This window comes from Neophocaena asiaeorientalis, unplaced genomic scaffold (assembly GCF_003031525.2).
Source record: "Neophocaena asiaeorientalis asiaeorientalis breed wild unplaced genomic scaffold, Neophocaena_asiaeorientalis_V1.1 scaffold39, whole genome shotgun sequence".
Lineage (NCBI taxonomy): Eukaryota > Metazoa > Chordata > Mammalia > Artiodactyla > Phocoenidae > Neophocaena > Neophocaena asiaeorientalis.
Window position 1 is genome coordinate 4,779,477 of NW_020175670.1, and position 11,243 is coordinate 4,790,719.

Genomic DNA, 11,243 nt, shown 5'->3' on the forward strand with positions numbered 1-11,243 from the left:
CAAGTCTCCGCGCATTTGCAGCGTCCCGCCGCGGCGGGGCGCTATCGCGTTAGGAAAAACTGCCCCCTTCCCTCCGCAGCTTAAGGCAGCAGCGTGATTTGCAGTCTGTTCATCCCTCGGCCTGCAGCAGCGGGCATGCTAGCAGCCTCACCTCTTCTCCTTTTGCGGCAAAAAGCAAAAATGTGACCATCTTTGTCTTCAGTGATGGCAGAATCAGGCCAATCTAATTTTATATGTAGGGGTCAATATATGTTTAAAGTAAAGGGCTAGAAAAAGGTATTTGAAGCTCTGGGCTCGTCTCACTTGTATTAGAAAGTAAAATGAAGAGAGTTAAAATGTACAACTTGGGGAGAATTTATAGCGAGGGAGAGTGGTGTCCCCTGAAGTGAAACTTAATTGCAGTAAATGCTTCTTTGTGTAAAGAGCTGGCTTAAATGCTTTCTCCGTTAACTGAGGCAATTTCTCCATTTTCAAAAAGAAAAAAAATATATCATACAGCTTCAAGTCTAAGGCACCACCTTTTCCTGTTGTATTTTCTGAATTTTGGTTGCATCCAACAGCTATGTATTAATGATCCATACGTTTGATGTGGTTTATTTCTATGTCCTGTAAAACTGTCTGTAAATTGATAATGTGTTGATGGCATCTTGGAATCAAGAAAATATTTTATGGTAAGATTAAAGGATAAAATATACAAATCAGTATATACTTTGTATCCTAAAATTCTCACAATGATTTCACTTTATTTTTGTCAGGATGCCTCTGAATCTACTCTTTTGAAAGCAAAAGCATTGGGAAAGCAATTTTTAAAAACCTTTAGGCTGTTCATATGATTGATATATTCTATAGGAGCTTATTAAATGTTGGGCAAGACCATAGGGCCTTTTCTGCGATGCTTAGGTAGACCTTTGCTATAACGAAAGCTGAAGCAGTAAGATGAAAATAGAAATAAAAACCAAAGCAAAATCTTCCCGTTTTTTTCTCTCAAAGAAATGACTAGCTCTGGGAACCAAATGGGTTATAGAACACTCAAATCGAGTGGAGGGCCGTTTAAGAACAGAAGACCGATAGTCCATTTTTGAAGCCAGCTTAACACAAAGAAACAAGAAAAGCCATGCATTGAGACACCAACTAGTTCCAGACATCATCAGTGATGTCCAAAATAGTCATGCCCATGGCCAGACAAGGCACAGCAGCAGCGTCACTGGATGCTAGTGGGTTCCTTAGCAGGCAGCTCTCTGGAAGGAGAAGATGACCCCAAAGCAGTGGCTGCCCACGTTCATTTCGGTCCACCCAAATGAACTTGCATGGATGTGTGGGTGCCTCTCCCCTCTCTCTGGATGCTGCACAATTTGAGTCTGACCTAAGAGAGCTAACACTGAAGACTACACTTGTAATCTGCTTTCCCCAAGAGTATTCTAATAATCTGCGCCAAGGGACCTTCTTTGATCTGAGGCTTCTGTTTGCATGGACATGACAAACCACGTGAGGAGCTGTCCACAAACTCAGGGGACAGTGTTGATTGTGGCAGCTGTACCTTCCTGAAAGATAAACTGGAGCCCTCAAAAGAGAGGAGGGGCTGCGATTTTTCACCTAGCTTACGCTATTTATTCATGTGGGTTTAAGGAAGATTTAGGAATTTGCAGAGTTAGGTAGAAAAGTCTAACCCATGGTTTTTAAACTTCATGGATCAAAATTCCCTTAAACAAGCTTTCCAGAAAGGGACCAAAACTCATCCCATTCTTCCTTTCAGAGTTTAAAAAAGTCTTACCTTGAAATATGTCTGCTATTCAGTCAGTTCATCTTTGAAGGCAATTTACAGGCTTTGTGAAGGTCTTAGAAGATATAAACTCCTCTGAGCTGGGACTGTCTTGTAATCTACTAAATAGTTGGCAGATTGTGGGAGAGGAAGGAGGTCCCTTCCTTCAGCTTTGCCATCTATAATTTTTAAAGGGCAGAATTTTGGTTTAGGCCACAGTGCGTGGCCATAGAGCAAGGACTTCTTCTGGGACCCCGGGAGGAAAATGGCAGCTTCCTCCAGGATTTGAGAATTGCTTATCTCACTCGACCGGCATGGAGAGGATGGGAGCAAGGCCTTCAGAATTGCCTTCTTCTGTCCCGGGTTCCTATCTCTGCTCCCACCATGAAGTTTTAACTACCTCAGCCCGAATGTGGCCAAAAGCTTGTTAGTGAAATAAAAAGAGAAACACTTGCCTGCCTTCTCATATACCAGGAAGTACTATTTTTTCCTAGAGTTTTTTTTTTTTTTAAAGAAACACCAGCCAATTGGCCCGAAAAAGAAATAATAAAACTATGAACAATATCTTTATACCATTTCAAAAAAAGGAACTAAGCAAGCTCAGAACTGATAATAGTAGACAGAAAATGAGCTGAGTCACCATTCAGAAAATGTTCCCTAATTCAGAGGTTGGACTCAGCCTCCAAAATGGAGAAGTGCCTGTCCAGGGATGGGGTGGGGGACCCTGCAGAAGCCTAGGTTCCAGAATGTTAAATGGACTTGCACCAAGGCTATTCTTCTCAGCACAACAGGCTGTGCCCTTGGGCTGCTGGGACACGGGCCCCTGGCTGCAGGGCCCAGGAGCCTCTCTCGGTGACAGGTTGGCATTTCTGAGGGCCAGGATTAAATTACCTCAAGGGGAGCCTGGAAACTGTTTCTGGCCCAAGTCTAAGGTAAGGGAATTAAGAACAAAATGGCCTTTGGCTCTCACAGTGTCCAGCCTCCTCGGAGGGGACCGCTGGGAGAGGAGGCATGTGGAAGTAAAGGGCAAGAAGGTGAAACTAAATCCATGGAGCCATTCGTGGCTTGCCAGGGGGTGGAAATTTCTGTTTGCCTGTGTGGTAGGTCTGCCCCTGACCTGCATTCTCCTTAAAGGGCACATCATTTTTTGATTGGGTTGCATTTTAAGAATGTGTCAATTATGAACAAATAGAGTCTGTGCCAATAGTTGTCCTTAAAGATTTTGAAAAAGGGAGATAGTGGGGGAATGAACAAAATATATTATGAATTTCTGTTTAAAAAAAAAAACAAAACCCTGACATAAACTTTTCTTTTTGTTCCCCACATGGTTTCATATAAATTATGTCTACTCCAAGAAAGAAATTCAGCCCTTTGGATGTTCCTAGATAAGACCTTTGGAAAAGAAGCTCTGTATACTCACCCTGGCCCATAAGGCTGCTTTTTTGGTAAATTTAGAGGAGTCCCCACTCCCACCCCTTTTAAAAAAAATCATTAAGTTCTCCTGAGGGTGAGGTTCCATATTCAGGTACAGGTAAAATTCAAAAGCTCTTTAATGTAGCTTCTTTTCTTTCAGTTTTTAGGGTTTTTTAGAGATCTGTATTAGGCAAATTGCACAACAGCTTTGCAATGATGAAGAGTAAATCCAGGGCTTCCCTGGTGGCGCAGTGGTTGAGAGTCCGCCTGCCGATGCAGGGGACACGGGTTCGTGCCCCGGTCCGGGAAGATCCCACATGCCGCGCAGCGGCTGGGCCCGTGAGCCATGGCCTCTGAGCCTGCGCGTCCGGAGCCTGTGCTCCGCAACAGGAGAGGCCACAACAGTGAGAAGCCCGCGTACCGATAAAAAAAAAAAAAAAAAAAAAAAAGAGTAAATCCATTCTATCAAAATGCTTTTGCTAACCAAATCAAAGAAGTGTTTTGCCTATCAATCTTATATAACCCTCTTTTCAGTGAATGTTAAATACTGCCACTGTAGATTTTAAAAGCAACAACCAGGGCTCAATTTTATAGACTACTTAGCTTCATGCAGTCAGTCAAGCTCCGGCTGAATTTGGTTTTGAGACATGAATGTTCCATGTGTCAGGCCACAGAGCAATTGTGCATCACACATCGGAAACCGATACCCTTGGCACACGAGTCAGACAGCTTCGAGCTACCAGTACTGACTAAGCTGACCTCTTGAACACAAACATGGAAGAAGCACAATTCAAAAACAGTAAATTGTGACCTGATCTCGTTGTCATTGGTGGAAATGATATTTGTCTGTTCTACACTGTTATTTAGATTCCTCACTCGGTGACTTGAAAGTATGGATCAGGCCAGGAAGACAGGCAGAGGGAATACTAGGGTCCACTCTTATGATGGCCCAGATTCCCACTAGGCCACAGAATCCCTCTCCCAGAGGGCAGGCATCAGGCTTAGTGGGCCGCTGTTGTTGGAATGAGATATTAATCATGTTTCTTAAATCTGAGCGTTCTGCAAAGAAAACTTCTGCCTTGGATATCAGTTTCAGAAGGCTCTGCCTATGAGAAATCCATTTTTGAAATGGAGTTAATGTGGTCACAAACGGGAGAGAGTGGATTCTTTACAAATTTGGATGTTAGGCCGGGGATGGGAAATGCATCTCTGAGAGGAGCGGAAACCAAGGAGAGGCAGCCCAAGTCATGTTGTACATTTTGACCCCCGACTATGCCACGGAACTTGAACGAAATCCCAACGTTTTGGTCTCAAGCATCCCACAGTTTATATTATTCCAACCTGGGAGGAACCTGGGCTTCTGAAGCTATCATTCGTGGCTTAGGATTTATTTTCTTAGCTTAAAAAAAATGTAGCTACGAGAATGACCACTTCATGGCTAAGCCTTTACATATCAAGAATTCAATGCAAAGCACAGAAAAGCCTTTTAACAATTCCGTGGTGCAGAAGGGGTTCCAACGTCCGAACGCTAACAAGAACAAACTACACATGCTCTGTCTATAAAAAGTAAACTTTTAAGCACAGCTGCATATTAGAATCATGCTTCAGTGGCTTTTTCATTCATCTCTCCTGCACAGAACATATGCTCTGCATTCCAACTTCAAGTGCTTCTCTGAGGCTGCAGAGAAGAGTCAGTTAGCTCTTCAATCCACTGTTACATTAATTGCATTTCAATTAGTGGTGAGTACTGGAAGCATGCAGTTTATGCTAGTAATTAATGTATTCCTACAAATACAAGACAACTTACTCTGCGTCATCAGACACAGGAGTTCTCGGTCCGTATCTATAAGACCAAATACAAAATTAGAGGATTGGTAAGACGAAGGTTAATGCTGTAACCGCACTGGAAATAAAAACTACAAGTGAAATGTATGTGTGCCAAACCTTTTTTGCTGATCATACTGGAAGAGAAGTGTCATTATACAATTAGTAATATTCATTAACTGCTGAAAATGAAAGCAAAGTCTTGACATTTCTGAAGAATGCAAAATGTGTAGTAAAACCCAGAGGAGAAATGAAAAAAAATCCCCATGCTACCCACAAAGAAAGAATCTGTTCAATATAAACACAAAAAGGCTTAGGTGCAACCCACAATGTTTAGAGAAGGCAGCTTAGAAAAACCCAAACATGTATTAAGATGTATTAAGATCACAAACAGCTGAACTGTTCTTTGCCTTTCTGTGCAGAGTAATGGGCTGTAACGGACACCCAGCATAGAAGCACACACTTACTGACCCTTTCCCTGATGTGTTAATGCATTTGCACAAATAACATCAAAGAGTGTTTCTGCAGTTTTCTGAAAGCAAACCAGAACTCCAACCAGAACCCCAATCAGTGCCTTCCGCATGCATTTGACAAAAACCACAATTCCTAGAAAACTGGCAGCTTTAATCAAAACCAGACGTGGATGATACTCCACAACTTAAAAAATAATGACTTTTTTTAAAACAATCTTTTATATTCTTCTGATTATTTAGATCTACAAAGTTGTACCTTCTTCGATATACGCATTTTAAGTTTTAATGCGTCTGATAAAACAAAGAAAAAGGTCAAATTAGAAAATAAAAACTAGAACATTATGAGGGCCTATTTTAAGCACATTTAAAAAAAGCAGCTCCCACAAATGACTCTTTCAGCAAAGGAGAATATTAAGAGAAGGCTCTTACCTATGCCCTGAAAGGCTGTTCATTCATGCATTCTGATGGCGGACAAAGAATTTTTTGAGTAAAGAAAAAATGTCCTGCTTTCAGTCCAATAAATTAAATGTGCGGGTTTTCAGCAAAAGTTACCTGATCCTGTGTTCAGTTTATAACAATTTATAGGGAAAAGAGTAATTTCTAAAGATCTCTTCCAATGATCTTAGAGAAAACACTCCAAAGCACATGGGTGGACACACACATACACCCTTCTCTCTGATACCTTCGTCATTCTACAACAGTCTGATTCATTAATAATTATTTTCATGCACAGCGAAGGCAACGACACTAGTTAAAAACCCAAAGTTTCTGTTGGAATGGCCAAAATCAAGAAGAGGAAAGTGTTTGTGAATGTCTCTCTTCCAGAAGTGAGACCCATTTTCTGTTTCTCTGGGGCGTAGTTTCAGGAGGTGCTAAAGGTTAAATTAATACCCTCAATTTTCCAAAACCATCACTGCATGGAGGCAGATGGATTCCTTCACAGCAAGAAAGAGTGCATCAGCAGTGTTAATTCTACCCAGAATTAACAGTGCTAATTCTGAAGCCCCGGTAAAATGTTTCCCAGTTAATTAACAGGCCTACTAGAATAGACATTCAAATATAGTGTTTTCTAAATTATCTATGGAAACGAGGAGAGAAGTTATTCTTAATGGATGGCTAATCTAGGAATGATCAATGAACGGTTGGTATGTATTTCTGTGTCTATTGGAATATTTTAATGCATGTTTTACTGAAGTAAGATATACATATAGAAAGTGCACAGACCATACACACACACCCTGATGAATTTTCACAAACCACAGATTAGTGTTGAGTTTTGTGCTATATAAATGGACTTATACAGCATGGACTCTTCTGAGTTTGGCTTCCTTAGCACATTTCCTTTATGAGGTTCAGCTATGTTGTTGCATGCAGGATATATTTAAATTTAAATTGCTTCTACACAAAACACTTAACAGCATTTCGTGGACAGCTCTGCCAACAAATATAGATTAACACTGCAACATAAGCTCCATGATGGTAGGGATTTTTCTTTTGGGGTTCTCTGAACAGTGACCAGACTAGGCCCTCAATAAGTACGTATTGGATGCTCTGGAAATTGAAAAGAATGGTGCAGTCTCTGAAGATGACCTTCATTTATCTGTTTTCTATATACATATGGGTTTAAGAAATTTCCCCTCAGACTAATTTATTAGCTTTAAGAGGGCACAAATTTCATCAGAATTGCCTCTGCTGTTAGGGAGAAGATAATTAGAGTTTGGGCTTCAATGATTTTCCCAGTTGTCCTATGGAAAATAGAAAAGTAAAGATGAGTTTAAAAAATCACTAACAAAGAGATTTTTTTTAAAAAAATGCAAAGTAGGTCAGTCCACAGACTATCAAGTACAAAATTGGCCAGACAAATCACAGTTGGTATAAGCATCTTACAAAAGAAAAAAAGCATTCAATAAAGTTTAATTGTGACGGTGGCGGTATTTAGAAGGACAAAAAGAATACTCTATTCACCTACTGATTGTGTTTATGTAACTTTCAGCACTAGTAAAGCACTTCGGGATAATGATTAGCAATGTTGTGAACTAGCATAAGCTTCATCTGAAGTGAGAGGGAAAATGGATTTACTGCTCATTTCAGATTATCCCCCAGCACCCAGCACAGCGTTTTACACATAGCAATTACTCAGTAAGTACTTGCTGAAAGGAAACATGAATTCCCAAGGTGTGTGCTTTGCTCAATCACACAATTACGTCACAGAGTTAATCTCACGATATCTCCTTATGCTCAAACCAGCCATTCAGTCCCATGTGAATATAAAGAGGTCTCTTCCCGAATCCCAGATAGATGGACAGATACAAGTGACAGGGAGGTCGTCAGACCGCCACAGTTTCCTCTGGTAGCCTGGTAGGTAATACGCTGGCGTGGAACGGCGGCTCCCCCTTCGGACAGAGGTGGGTTTGGATCTTGGATCTGTGATTACCAGCTGTGTGAGACCAGGGCCTCGGTTCCTTATTGTAGGATACAAAAGAAACTGCTTAGTCTCAAAGGCTGTGTGAGAAGTGAGTAAATGGGCCACCTAGAATGTTCTAGTAGGCAGCCTATAGGCCTCACTTCCTTCTCTCCTTTCATGCTAACTGCTCTCCGGCAGCCCATGGATGCAGGGTCCGGCACCACATCAGGGCATCTGGGGAGAGAGTGAGCATGGTGGGCAAGGCTGTCCCTCTCTCACTAACCTGCCCTCACCTGCTGGGATCCAGGTGTGATCCAGGTGTAACTTCTCTCTACATCAGGCTTCCCATTTGTGAATTGGAGCCAACAGCCATTCAACCTACCTGTGAATTCCCAGGAGAAGGTACGCTGGCGGAAGCAGAGGCACTTTGAAAGGGTAACAGTTATAAAGTGGAGCACGGCTACTACTCCTGCCCCCTGAAACCAGTGTTACAATAAGGCTCTCCTATGGTAGTATTATGATTCAGAAGAATGTAAAACATACATTAAATCCAGATGGTAACGATGGCTAGGATCTTAATCTTAAAATTGGGGGATTACTTAAGATTTTCTTTGCTCCCCACTCTACCCTCTGTCCCACTACTATCAAGGCCCTTTGTGAAGCAGAACTTCATCACTTCCTGTTTTACAGTGGAGTTTTAATTATGCCACACACTCCTTACTCCTGTGCCCTGCACTGACCAGGCAGACCACACTTTTCACAAAAGTCTATCACTCTTACTAAATAGCACCAGAAGCTTCAACATATAGGACCTGAAACCAGACCATGAACCCCTGGATTACCATTTCCCTACTTTCATTTTACTTTTTTAGATTTGTATTTTACATTGGAGTATAGTTGATTTATAATGCTGTGCTAGTTTCAGGTGTACAGCAAAGTGATTCAGTTATACATATACATATATCCATTCTTTTTCAGATTCTTTTCCCATATAGGTTATTACAGAGTATTGAGTTCCCTGTGCTATACAGTAGGTCCTTGTTGATTACCTTTTTAACATATTCCCTACCTTCATTTTAAATCAAGTCAGAGCACGGAATGGAAATCCTACCTCTAGAAAGCACTCTTTGCGAATGTTAAAATTAAATTAAACTAATTTTATAAGTAGTATATATCTTCTTTGGACCTGAAGACCCTCCTGGAATCAGAATGAAATCAAGTAGGTCAGAAAGAAGTTCAACTCCTTTACCCGATGGCTCCTATGTGAGCTAGGAAGAAATAAAAGAGTTTCCCATTTAGGCTGCCCACAAAATGAGAGTCAGAAAGAATGTTTAATAGGACAATTCACAACTGAACTATTCTTTCCACACCTGCTCACATGCAAAAAAAGAAAAAAAAACATCTTGGCAGACTAGGCCATTTCATTTCTGCTAGCAATAGCAGGTAAGTGGCGCTGATAAACCATAAAGCATTAATGACACATTCAAAGCATGTATCAAGGCTCAGACTGGAGAAACAAATTCAAAACAGCTTAGGATAATCTTCTGACCTCTTATCTTTTATTGGTGGACCCTTGGCAGATTCCTCCACAAAGCGTTGCTTTGCAAATGGAACTGGACAGAACTGGTTTAGCTTGGATCCAATGTGTCTAAGAGATATCCCAGTTCTCCTGGCCATCACATCATCTTTTTGTGAATCATACAATTTTCTTGGGCCTTTCAGTCCACTGCCACTCCAGGCAGGAGCTGTCATCTTCTCTGACTTCTCTTCTCTCTCTGAGGCCTCCCATTCAGAGGTCAGAGGACATGAACTAGGGCACATCAGTCCAGCCAGTCAAAGGGCACTTACTGCTAAAGATGTTTTCAGTAGCATCACTCACTTGGCATTAACTCAAGACGGAAGAAGCCAGTGATCACAGAGGCAGCAGCACACACAGCAACTGAGGATTAATACCGTGGACCTCCATCATGCAGCTGATACTTACACGGGAATGGGTTTCCCTTTCTGGTGTTCATGATTCCTGAGAATGAAATTTAGCCAGCACCCAACCACATGCAAGGTCTAAAGTCTCTATCCAGGAAGGGCACTGAAAGCAGAGCTCTGACCCTGGGATGGGCGCATCCCTTTAAGGGGCTCCACGCCACATCAGTCATCAAGCGCATACTGTGGCTTTAAGCTGTTTTGGGGGGACCCAGCAGCCACAAACAGCAGAGGCAGCGCACCCTGGAAAGCGGGCGAGGCGCTCACAGTGGCTGGCCGCTCTCCTCGGATCTTTCAGCCTTTGGCACCGTCTCAGAACCTCTTTGAACAACTCCTTCAGTCGCTTCTTTGCCATCCTGCGGCAGCTGTTTGCAGGTAACTAAAGCCAGACGGGACAGCTTTACTACTAGGAAAGAATTCCCACCAGAGGCCTTGGGCCCACCTGTCAGCCTTCACGTCCTCACCTTTCTCTGTCCTCCTCGGGCACTCACCTAAACTGCAGCTATGCTCTTCCTGGGACTCCGGCACCACAGCCAGCCGGCAGACCCTCTTACAACGGTCATCTACACCAGACGTCACTATTCTGTTGATGATCAAGTAGCATTGGCAGCAAGAGGGAAGAGGGAAAAGAGTTAGGAAAGGAGACAGTGAAAGTCACTGAGACTGAAAGGTTAAGAGAGAAAGTTCGGTTGCTATTCCAGAAGCCGGTTAGTAAGGATGACATACTCAGAATGAGATAATAGAATATGGGCCTGAGAAAGTCAAAGAAGGCTAGCCTGACTCTGCCACCATGGGGCTGAGTGATGGCCCCTTAGTAGTCAAGGACCCAAGGATGCATTCCTTACTAATTTCTTAGTCCCACCCCTTCCACCCCCCACCCCCATCAGCCTCTGAAACCCCAGCAGGGCATTTCTGATGCACCAGGGTTATTTCTATTGACAGCCTCTAGGGTGTCACCCACAGTATGGAACCAAAGAAACCCCTCTCTATGTCATGGACCATCCACTGTGTGCTTTGGATATCACGAACAAGGCATGGGGGAGACTGTCCTGAGCATTTGCTCCTGCCGTGGAGGGCTCTGCTTTGCTCCCACCATGCATGTGGAGTGGAGTTTCCTGGGAGAATCCAGAATCTTCTTCTTCTTATTTTTTAACAGAAACTCAAACAAATTTTGATAACACGTATACCTGGAAGAGACCCAGGACAACTGAGTAGCTTACCAAAATGGCTGAAACCCTCACCTTAAGTACCATCTTCAGCTAAAGACAAAAGAGGACGTGTGGGTAGTGGTTTGGGACCTCAGAGGGGAGGAAGGCAATTCACACGGAGATGGCAAAGCAAATTTTTAGTAAATAAATGTTTGCTGGGCCCTGCATAGACAGCGGGGGGG

The 11,243-nt window shown here is 42.6% G+C and overlaps 1 protein-coding gene across 8 annotated transcripts in view; it reads right to left on the minus strand.

Moving 5' to 3' along the window:
• LIMCH1 (LIM and calponin homology domains 1) overlaps positions 1-11,243 on the minus strand; it is a 332,153-nt gene that overhangs the window by 56,686 nt on the left and 264,224 nt on the right. For 4 of the 8 annotated variants that reach the window (XM_024731733.1, XM_024731729.1, XM_024731728.1 and 1 more), the window contains exon 9: positions 4,980-5,015. The exons of 3 other annotated variants lie outside the window; for them this stretch is intronic. In XM_024731733.1, coding sequence (XP_024587501.1) covers positions 4,980-5,015 — 36 coding nt within the window. Of the gene's footprint in view, positions 1-4,979; positions 5,016-9,422; positions 9,684-10,120; positions 10,233-10,317; positions 10,437-11,243 lie in introns of all 8 variants that reach the window. One more of the 8 variants, XM_024731727.1, reaches the window with a different exon arrangement.